General features: G+C 39.3%; 1 protein-coding gene across 15 annotated transcripts in view; it reads right to left on the bottom strand.

Annotated features, from left to right (window-relative positions):
• Positions 1–200: 200 nt before the first annotated feature.
• Positions 201–11,885, bottom strand: part of KYAT3 (kynurenine aminotransferase 3) — a 57,602-nt gene continuing 45,917 nt past the window's right edge. For 14 of the 15 annotated variants that reach the window (XM_048861369.2, XM_048861378.2, XM_048861368.2 and 11 more), the window contains 6 exons: positions 7,025–7,101; positions 6,178–6,267; positions 5,233–5,419; positions 4,263–4,336; positions 3,608–3,694; positions 201–2,503 (listed from right to left, as the gene is read on the bottom strand). In XM_048861369.2, the coding sequence (XP_048717326.2) occupies positions 2,441–2,503; positions 3,608–3,694; positions 4,263–4,336; positions 5,233–5,419; positions 6,178–6,267; positions 7,025–7,101 (578 nt within the window). In that variant the 3' untranslated portion in view covers positions 201–2,440. The remainder of the gene's footprint in view (positions 2,504–3,607; positions 3,695–4,262; positions 4,337–5,232; positions 5,420–6,177; positions 6,268–7,024; positions 7,102–11,885) is intronic. The other variant, XM_048861372.2, reaches the window with a different exon arrangement.

Genomic DNA, 11,885 nt, shown 5'->3' with positions numbered 1-11,885 from the left:
TTTTGGAAGTTTTAGCCTCTGAACGTCCTCTGAAGCATCCAGTTCTGGCTACTGTCAGTGACAGCACTAGATGGACAGTTGGCAATCATGCTTCTGATACTACAGGTACCATTTTTACAATATTATGCAATGGGATACTTACTGTCTTCATGAACACACTATTTTGTGCATGTTTGGCCTTAATGAAAGCAAATCTACTATTTTGTGTAAATTTCTCATTTTTAATGGTTTGTTAAATTAGCCTACTTTCATTCTCTAACATCAGCAGAAGTCAAACACCTCAAACAAGCATATTATGGAAATGGTAAGTGGGTGGGACAGCTGAATGAACTCCAACATGCAAGTTCATGTATATGCCACCATTTGTGTGTTTAGACTTTTGATTAAATGAAAAGATATGCAGATTACACGTATCTTAGCACATTGCTGTGGTCCTGATCCATGACCAGGCTCCTAAATGCTACAGTAATACACATATAGCAATAATGTTAAACCATGACTTTCTGGAGAAGTCAGCCTTTCACAAGCCCTGAGATTCACATGGAGCAATCTGTACCATGCTTTATTGCTATTGTGAGGATATGTCTAATTACTCATTCATCCCAATTACCCAGAAAGCAAATGTACTGACATAAAAACAGCTATCTTGGGGACATCTCAACATAAGTGGTAGAAATAATTGGCATTTCTAATCAGTATTACATTTTTTATGCTCCAAATCTGCTATATTCAAATACAGATATGGCACTATGGTTATTTACAATTACATTTTGATAGGCAATTATAAACTACTGAATTGTGTAAGGTATTGAAACCCTTGTTGTTAAGGTCAGAAGCCAAAATTCCGGTGTTGTATTATTTTGTATCATCAGTCTAAGGGATTAGTAAAATTTAACTCATCCTATACCCTAGGAACCCAGTTTCTCTCACAGAAATCTATATATTTGTTATATTTATATTAGCAGATTTGTTAAAGTTTAAGATAATTGACAGTGCTTGAAAAATGGCAGCTCTAAGCCTCAGTGTGGTTTGGGGTTCCCCTTTCTCTACTCCACCTGCCTTCTCCCTATGTGCTTCATCTACACTAGAGAACATGGAATTGATTGTAATTGAGCCAATTGTTTTACACCAACTGAGGTACAAGCATATTACAAGCTGAAGCATGTTAACAACACTAACTGTTTTGTCCTGCACCCAAATTAGCACTCTGCTCAACAGATTCTGCTGTAATGCCCTCTATGTCAGGGGAGTTGCAAGTGTAGGGCCAGCATTAGGTGGTGGCAAGCAGGGCAATTACTCAGAGTCCCATGCGACAGGGGCCCCGAAAAGCTAAATTACATGCTTCAGCCCTGGACAGTAGATCTCAGGCTTCAGACTCCTGAAAGGGATACAGTAGTTTGGAAAGATTGAGAACCACTGCTCTAGGTAGATACCCACTGAAATCTCCCAATGTGAATTGTACCTGGGAGCTGAGCCAGGAACTAGGGGATATTGGGGGTTACCTCGGAGATAATGGGATTTTTGGAAGGAGAGGTCAGACTGCCACAATGCCCCTGGAATCTCACAATTTCCCAGAGATATATTCCATAACTCATCTGGAGCCAATTTCATTCCCAGACTATTCTTTCACCATGCAGACCTGATTTAACTCTACTCAATCACCACCCTTTTAAAGAGTTCTGGTGGAGTTTTTTTGAGATGGCAGTACAAAGTAACTAGAGAGACAATGGAGGATGTTCTGGCTGAAAGCCCAGGACCAAGATCAGGAACTAAGAGAGAAGCCAGACGGTTGTTACCAGCCCACTCTATGGCTGTACAATTTACTTGTGGATAAAGGCACTGTTGGACTAAACCCATGACCACAGATCGGTAGAATTAAGGATATGTTTACATGGCAGTCAGAGGTGTAATTTCATTATGGACTGACATAAAAATAGCAGTGAAGGTGTGGTGGCACAGGCTTCAGCACAGGCTATACAAATCTGCCAGGAACCCTGTACTCATGTTGCTAACCTCTGCTGAAGCCAGAGCTGTTTCTACACTTCTATTTTTAACTGTGCTAGCCAGATTAAAGCTAACATGGGTATGCCTTATGCTGCAATCATCTCTCTGATTGCAGGGTAGACTACAATGCACCCGATGAAGTGAGCTGTAGCTCACGAAAGCTTATGCTCAAATAAATTGGTTAGTCTCTAAAGTGCCACAAGTACTTCTTTTCTTTTTCGAATACAGACTAACATGGCTGTTACTCTGAAACCTGTCATTATTTGCAATGGATAAATTGTTATTCTGGCTACTCAGCAGGTAGTCTCCCAGAGTTATTTGTAATTTCATATGAATCATGTACTGTATTTAGAGTACATTGGCTTTTAATGGTATAATGAAATACCCATGTATAAAATAATTGTACTAGATGGAATAATTAATACAAATATAAAAATCAAGATGTAGGATTATTCCAGTTCTTCAGGATCTCCTCAGCTGCATCCAGTGTGCTGTCTTGCTGCAAGTATAGAACGCCACAATTACTGTAGGTACAGAGCTCTACAAAATTGAGTATCAGCCATTTTTACAGCACTGCAAACTAGTATTTTTTGACAAAGTTACAAATTGTATCTTGTAAATATCCAAAGGATTCAATAATTTGCCACTAAACTTTGTAACTATATATCTGGAGGGTACACCAAGAAAGGAATTCAAAGTTAGATTTCTTGTAAATATTGTATTTTTAATGTACAAAATTTTATAATATCCAAACAACTCCTTTGCTTTCCTTAGTGTCAATACTATCAAATGTACGTAGAAATCACTCCCATTACATTTGCGTGACTATCTGCTGTATTTACAGTAGTGGTCTTGTCCACGCTACATTTGAAGTCATGCTAGCATAGTTAACCTAACCTGTGTGTAAAGGTGGGTTTTTTTGTTTTTAAATACCCATGTAATGAAGTTGTGCTTTGAATTCTCTTCCCTCCACCCTCACCACCTCAAGCGTAGGTATTCCATATTCTGGACAGTTTTGTGACTTGGCTATCGCCCTGTACGTCGTACAAAGTAGTCTATAGCGTGATTTGGCTAGAATTTTGTTAGAAATTATCTCTGTCCATACTGGGCAGGGAAGCCTCACTAGCAACACACACACACACTCCATCATGGTATTTGCTAAGTCAGCTTGCAAATCCGTTGAGTGATCCGAAGGAATCCTGTCAATGGAGGCTAAGGAGAGAATCATCTTATTCCCTGGCCACTTACCCATCCCAGCCAGTGCCACCTACTTTGAGGGTTGAAAGTTCCTTAGCAAAGAGGCAGTCAGGTTGCTCTGTGTTTCTGCAACCTCACCACTCTCCATTTCTGTCCCTGCTTCAAATCAGCGTGGGCCTGTATTTTGTATTAATTTTTTCCTCCATGTGCCTATTGTTGCATTCTTAATAAAACTAACTTTTCAGTAATGCTATTAAAAATGTCAATATAAAACCAACCAAATAACTAACTGCTTAAGTGCAAAAACTAAACACAAAACAACTCCTTTAGATTAAACTAGCACAAAAATTTAGTAATAAGCAACACTGCTATCAGAACAGTTTTCTAGAGCAGGACACAAACTTACTTTGATGAAGCAAAAACGTATATATTTCTCAAACTGCTTTTTGGTGTCTGGGCCACAGAATGCTGTAAGAGGAATTGCTGACAGTTTCTGAAATGATGAAACATAATGATTTGCCTATTACACACAGATAAAGTCAATTTTAGGTTTGATAAATTGTACAGCCAAGATTTTGGAGCCTTCCCTTCCTTCATTAGAATTGAATTGGCTTAATTTTCAGAATTCACATATCAAAAATAAGTACCTAATCCTGCACCAGTGAAATCAATGGGTTTATCTTGACTAGGAAGAGTGATCAAGTTTAGGTTTGGCATGTGCTAGCTAAATCTGACCTAAACTCAACCACTTTTCCTAGGCAAGACAGGTAGCAGGATCTTGCCTACTGCAAACATGTAAGTGTGGAAAATAGCAATTATTGGGACTTGTCTTTATTGTTTTGTGCTAAGACTACAAGCTACATTTTCAGTAGGATTTTAGCCACTAGATTCCCACAGTTAGGGTGATATGCACAGCTAAACCTCTAGGCATGCTTTAAAATGTAAATATCTGAGCTGTATCCTTTTATAGGTTCAGGTCCAGGTGTATTTTTATTTTAGATATAAAAATATTCCTAATTTTTAATATATATCTGAGTGACTGGGTAGAAGAGACATCTTACCTTAGATTTTATCATCCATTTCACAAATTTATAATCATAATGTTGATTCGCCTCCATATCAGACAGATCCACATCTAAAAATAAAAATGAACGTAAAATGGAGCATAATATTATAGCACCTCCCAGATTCCAGTGGGAGGACACTTCTCTCTCAGTATTCTTTATTACAGTTGATACTAGAGTCACTATAAACCACTAGGAAGAGCTGAACCAAGTCTTGTGCGCCATTCAGAGTCTAATCCTGGTTTTGTCAGGGACTTGTTGTATGACTTGGAGGGTGGGGGGCGGGGAGAGGAGAATGGGATATTTACCTATTTCAAAGGGGCACTATGAGGCCTAATTAACTTAAGTGCAAAGTGCTATTACAGGCAGTCAATGGAAGACAGAAGACTGGGTCCAGGTCTACACTAGGAAAAATCCACACCTCAGAGATGCAGCTATACTGACCTAGCCCCCTAGCATAATTATAAAAATTCTTCCATCAACACAAGGAGGTCAGTTACCTATGGCAATGGCAGAATCCCTCCCACCACCTACACTGAAGTGCAACAGCTACAGTTGCGCCTCAGTGTAGGTACAGCTCTTCCTAGTGTTTTTGTAGATCAGTAATTCTCAAACTTTTGCAAATCATATACCTTCCTAAACTATAAATCCAGTTAACCACCTTCTCACCTAACCCTAATTTCACATCTTCCCTGCAACAGTCATCAGACTTGATTAAATGAAAAAGTAATACAAAGGCAGTAATTAGAAATCACACCACTCAAAAAAATGGATGAACAGAGTTTACCAAAACTTACAAAAATAATCACCTCTGGGCCAAGTTCACACACAGAACATTTTAGCCCAAAAGGAGTTTGTTTGAAAGTGTTACGAGAAACTGAAAAAAATGGAGGCTTAAAATGGAAGTTGCATTTTAATCTTAACTATAGTGTATGCTCCCACTCCCTCATAATAAACCTTCACTGACTAAGTGCAGAAACATCAACAATCATGAAGTATCCTCCATCTGGAATGACAGGTTTCAATCCAACTTCTTGGAGTAGCTCAGCCATCCGATTACGCTTGCCTTCCAACTCTCGAGACAGCGAGTAGAAGTAGCAGTCTGGGTCATCCATGCGTTTAAAGTCGATCCAAAGAGCTTGTGCCAACGCCTCCTGCAAACATAATCAGCATACAAAGTTTTCCTGCAGGTGGACCCTTGCACACATGCAAAGTCCTACTGAAGTTACTGGGAGAGGTCACTGGGACTTTGCATGGTGTATGGACCTTCTCACATAGATCTCTTTGCAGGACCGGGGTCTTACTGAGTCCACAAATACCCCAAACCACTGCATCACAAAATGGAACGTGTGCATTTATTTTGACAAGCTGTTATTATTTACTCTTTCTAGTGTTGTAACACCTAAAAGTCTCAATCAGGATCAGGCCCACATTCTGCTAAGCATTGCACCAGAGGAAGTCACAGTCCTTGCCTCAAGAGTTTACAGTGTAATTTGAAGTATAGTTTAGTTTTAATTATTGATGCTAATACATGATAGAATACTAGTAAATAACTGTTTGGTAAAAGTAATTCACAGCAATATGAGATGTCACTGCAGCATCCTGCAATTACATTTTGGCTGAGAAAGGAGTGAGGCTGCCAGGCTTTGTGCAACAATGGTCACCTTTGCAGATTAATGCAATGAGAATTTGCAAGGTTCTGGTGTATTTTTTAAATTGCCTCATTAGTGACTCTAAAATTTGCCTTCTCTACCAGCACGTTTATCCCCAAGAAACTACATAAAAATATTTAGACATCTCAAAATTCATACTAATTTGTTTTAATTGTATTGCAGTAGTGCCTGGAGGCCCCAACTCCTTTATGCAAGACACTGTACAAACAGAACCTCTCTCCTCTCCCATCTGTATCTACCTGTAACGGAGTTGGGCATGTATACAGCGTATTTTGCTGAACAACTTGCAAATGTTTTATCAAATGCTGTGGACCAATGGACCATCCAAGCTAAGGGGGAGGAGAAAAAACAGACATCTTAAAAATAAGGCAAGTTCGCAATTAGGACTCATAATAAAGAATTAAAAGTTGAAAGAATTCGAGGTATTCACAATGGGAAAAAGCAATAGTGCACTTCTGTTGACATAAAAACTGTACAAGTTTTGCTAAATGGCAGGTTTAGAAATGCTGGAGATAGAACTCATATATACTAATCAGTATAAAGCATTGTCATTACTTTACCAGAGCCAAATAAAATATTTATTGGTCACATATTTAATGGGACTCAAGCTAGCCTGAATTGTTGCATCTCTAATGTATTATGGGTGCAATTTTATAGGCTAAAACTGTGCACACAAGCAATGGTGTTTTAGATCTGTGGAAGTAATAAAATCCTTAGATGTTTTAATGCCAACATTTTACACCCGCTTCACAAAACTGGAAACAGGTTTTAAAAATACTCTGTATGTATCCTTCAGCAGTTTTGGCTCTTTCTGCAAAGCAAATAGTGTTTTGTACTTAATTTTTTAATATTCACCCCTCCCTTCCGTTTCACTTTCACAAGCGTTTATTTTTAGAATTAATAAGAGCATTGTTAGAGAGTGCATATTAAAGGTAGGTAGCATTTCCAAGTGAATATTGTCTGCAATTTTTTGTGAGTTGGATGCACAGTAAGCTTTCAAATGATAGAATGCAAAAATAGACAAGGTTTAGGTCAGATAAATACATATTATTTATGTAACAGATCTCTTACTCTTGTTGTTCTTACCTTCCAGCCAGTTACACTATATGTCTTTCCAGCACTTCCTATAGTTATTGTTCTCTCCCACATGCCTGGCAGTGTAGCTGCACATAAAATAAAGTGACTTGGTTGCCAGTGCACATACATGTTCCATACAATCACAAAAACCTGTACTGTTCCTAGCTAAGAGCAGCAATATTTTAATATAATATTGTAACAAACAAAGCTAGGAGAAAAATTCTTATTTTAAATGAAAAATGGAGAAGTGTATTTTGGAATAGAAATTAGGCAAGGATCAAAAAAAAGAAAGTTAAGGAATGAGCAAGACACACAGAGTGAAAACATCTTTCATTTTATGAAATTTGAATTGGTATGAATTTGGTGCTTGTGAAAGGTACCAGACTGTCAGCCCTGGAGACCAAAGCCTCCATTTAGCCACAGAACAAATGCTGAATGACCACTGGCGCACACTGCTACACTTCCCTCTCACTGTGCTTTAATCTGAATTGGAGGGATCACCCCTAGAAATCCACCTCCGCTACGGCCATTCAGTCCTTGTCCACTCTGCGGGTGCTGCCATTAGGAATGTTAAGCAGTGCCAGTTGTGGTGACTGAGCCATTCACGCCCCCAAACATCTACTAATTCTACGTCAGCAACTTGAAAAACATCCATCCCTTAAGAATAAGTTTTGAACTGAGAGTGGGTGAAAGAAAGGGCAATGAAGTAGTTTCTCAGCTGTTACTGGATAACAGCAAAATCAAAATAATCATCATGGGATTGATTACAGTGTATCTCAAAATCCATAGTATCTGCCAATCTTCGCTACCGTTTATAAAATACACGGGAATAGCTGAACTGTTACAACTACTACTGAGATTCACAACTGTATCCCTGTAATGCACAGTCTTAGCATTCCTGCAGCCAGCCAAAGTGTTTCTCAGCACCTCTTAATTTCTGTAGAATTTAAGCTTTAATTTAAAAAATTCAATGTCAAAGCCTTATGATAGCACCAATACCTGCAATCTCCCCACCAAAATTTAATATTAACATACTTAAAAATATTTCACCAGCTGCCGAGAGTCAAAATGTGGCTTCAGACTTGCAGAAAGTGGATTCCTCAGTTTTGCAGAGTTAGGTTATGTCTACACTAGGAGCACTTTATTGGTATAGGACTACTGCTATACTATACCAGCAAATTGCCCTAGTGTGGATACAGAGATACTGGCAAAGCTGCGCTTTGTATCGATATAGCAAAAACACCGCGCCCCACCCCCCCTCCGAATGAAAACAGGTTTGCTGGCATAACTGCATCTAGTCCAGGGGTTTCTGCCTGGACAGCTATATCTGTCAGGGATCACACCTCTTCACACTCCTGACCTGCCAGCATAGTTATGTCTGTCAGGAGTGTGCAGAGGTATGATCCCTGACACACATAACCATGCTGGCAGAAGTCTACATTGTAGAGTTGATCTGGGCTACAGAATAAGCCTTCCAAAAGCATCCCTGGCTATCTGCTTTTGGTTGAAACTCCCAGATCTGTTCCGACTATCTAGCATAGACATAGCATATACAGTAGGTCTACTCTGCAGGTGGGAGGTGTGATTCCGCAACTCACATAGATATACGGGCACTAGCTCTGATCAAGCTGGTGTGCTAAAAATAGCAACGTGGCTGCAGCAGCGTAGGCAGCTAGCCAGAGCCGCCACCCGAGTACATATCTAGGATCTTAGACAGGATTGTGCTTGCGCAGCTAGCTTGAGCTGCCACCCATGCTATTTTTAGCGCACTAACTTGATCAGAGCTGGCAGATTTACTAACATTACACCTCCCACCTGCAGTATAGCTAAATCCAGGAGTTCTTTGCTCTTTTCTCAACACTTATGGGTGGTTCTTGGGCTGTTGGTTTATGCCACAGACCTAGACAGCTCTTTTTCATCTCTGATTTCTGTAGTATCCAGCTACAATGGGATTGTTAGCTGGACAAGCCTGTTAACTAGTTCATGGCTGATCATTGTAACAGTGGATAGGTCTACACTGGCTAAAAAACCCACAGGTGGCCCGGGTCAGCTGACTCGGGCTCAGGCTCCGGCTCCAGGGCTGAAAAATTGCTGTGTAGACATTCGGGTTCCAGCCCAAGCCCTAAACACAGCAATTTTCAGTCCTGCAGCCTGTTCCCCATGAGCCTGAATCAGCTGACTCAAGCCAGCCACGACTGTGTCACAGGGCTTTTATTCCAGTGTAGATGTACCCAATGTTGACATTTACACGGTCATTGCCAGGCCTCAGAATTAACACTGTATTGAGATGAACGAACCATCACGCCCTTTCGGGGTGCCTCATCACTAGGAAAAAAGGTGTGTTCTTAACTCATGTTATCGAGCACATGGTAACTGGGGACACTTAGGAAAGTTAATACAAATTAACTAAAGGTGAGAATTTAAAGTGAATTTCTCAAACCACATTAAATTCTTGTGTGGAAACTCCATTCAGCATTAAAGTGATCTTCAGTTGGTTTAATATATAGTGAATTATGCTAAACCAAATTTAGGCCATTTTAATTCTGCTAGAGCAAAAGACTTTTCTTATATCTGCAGGCTTTTTCACAGATGGCTTCAATGGAATGTCCTTTCTGACTCTCACAATCCATGGACCACTTCATAGGATAAGCCCAGATGCATTTCCCAAAGTTGTTACAGATAAGGTTAGATGAGGGCACAAGGACTAGTGATTTCAGTTGTCCTGTTGAATCCCATCCCATTGTCATACTAAAGAGCTATTGCCAAATCCAGCACAACTGTCAGGAGTTTTCTCTAGGGAGGCCCATAAGCAAGGCCGTCATAGACGTAATGGCAAAATTCCACGGGCAAGTTTTCACAGTACCTACCTGTACTAGAACTGGTTCAAGTCAGTGCCCATCACTGTCATTTTGGGGCACATTTACAAATGTAAAACACAAAACAATTAGCAAATGAGAAACCCATCTTCCCCCTAACCAGCACTCACCTCTCCAACAGACTTGTAACCTTGAAAACAAAAAGTCAGTTTGAACAGATGCATCTTCTATTGAGCTATGTAGGCTGTAGTATTTAAGCACCACGTCCTAAAGGCTGACAAACTGGCTCCAGCATACTGCAAGCACAAGTGAATTTCAAAGCTAGGTGCCCTCTGTTTAGGCCATGTCTACACTATAGGTGCTATAGTGGCACAGATCTATGGTGCTACACCTACAAGCATGCCACTTAGCCAAGACACTTCCTACAGTGACAGAAGGGGTTTTTCCCCCTCACAGGAGATAATCCAATTTTCCAAGCGGTGGTAGCTACGTCAATGGAAGAGCTGCAACTAAGCCCCTGAGCACCATAGCTACGTTGACCTAACTTTTAAACTTAGACCAGACCTGAGACTGTTTTGCAAACTACTCCCAGGAATTCAAGCATGGGGACAGATAGCAGGAGCATTCCACACAATAATAGCAGGGAGAAGGTAGAGGGGGAAAGGGCAGTCTATCACTTTCACAAGCCATAAATTCATATGCAGGATTAAATGGAATGGGGAGCATTTTTTCTATGCTATATGGCAATATCATTATATTCAAACTCAGTACGGTTTAAAATAATTAATGCCAATTAAGTGCTGGGAATTATCTGTAAGGTAACACATATAAGCATATTACCTGGGCTGGGGCACTGTTTGTTGAAATGCCAACAGAATCCTCAATTACGATATGAGAACTCTAAATCTGCCACTATAGCTCTAATCGTTACTCATAAGAGATTTGCACTTTTACAAAAGTCAGATAAGGGTTAGAGACATGATGAAGTGTTCTATATTAGAGAAGACTGCCTGAGCGACAGAATAAAGACTATGCTAATTTTATGATATACCTATAGCTACCCTATTAGATTATATAATAAGAACCACCACCAGACTCTGTAATATCCATTTTGCATCTTTCATGTAAGAAGCGTCACTGAATTGATTGAATGTGTAAAGCTTAATATAAAAACCTTGCAGCTTCTACATAGTGAAATAGTGGATTTTTTTCCTTGTATTATTTTTAATGTACAGTTATAAAAACTAAGAAGCTGAAGTTAAAAAAAAAAGTCTTGCTTCTTTTAGTAAAAGAAGACTTTATCAGTTACATTTTTACTCTGAAGGTTTTATGGTTGGTAGGTTTTTAACAATAAATTGTAAGATCATTTGATGGGATCTGTTAGAGTATGCAGCTAAAGCCAGTTGACTCACACTCTAAGCTTTAACTTGAGTCATTATCACACTGGAATTGTAAATTTTATGTTGTGCAATAAAAATGCTTTTTGTTCATCTGGTATTTTTTCCTTCAAAATGTTAAAACAAAGTTATACTAATAATACTAAGAGTTATTTCCTCCATGTCCCAGTGGGCAACAGGCCTCTTGTATGATATTATGATTAGGCCACCAAGTTGGCCTTAAAAATAGGATTTTTTTAAAATAGCATGAGAAAGCAAAAAAAAAAAACCTCGTGGCCTGCATGTCCCACAGATATCAGTGGGAGCTGAGCATGCAAAAGGACTGCATCTTCAGCAAGCAGAAAGCAATACATTAATTCAGTTACACTAAACTCATCTTAACTACCAGTTTTCCAAAGTCATTGTAGACAAAAAAAAACATTTGCTTATTCCTAGTTAATCTCAATTTTATCATTAATAAAAATTAGTGGGTAATTTATCTGTAAATCTCAAAGCACTTTATAAAGAAGGATATCATGATTGTCACTTTAAAAGATGGGGAAACTGAGGCAGGGAGACATGAAATGGTTTGCTCAAGGACGCACATTATATCAGCATCAGCGCCAGGAACAGAACACAGTTCTTCTGACTGTCAGGAAAGTTAATTTTATGCCTTTT

This window comes from Caretta caretta, chromosome 8, assembly GCF_965140235.1.
Source record: "Caretta caretta isolate rCarCar2 chromosome 8, rCarCar1.hap1, whole genome shotgun sequence".
In the NCBI taxonomy this organism is placed as follows: Eukaryota; Metazoa; Chordata; order Testudines; family Cheloniidae; genus Caretta; species Caretta caretta.
The sequence above is the reverse complement of the archived record's forward strand: the minus strand, read 5'-3'. Positions and strand labels throughout refer to the sequence as shown.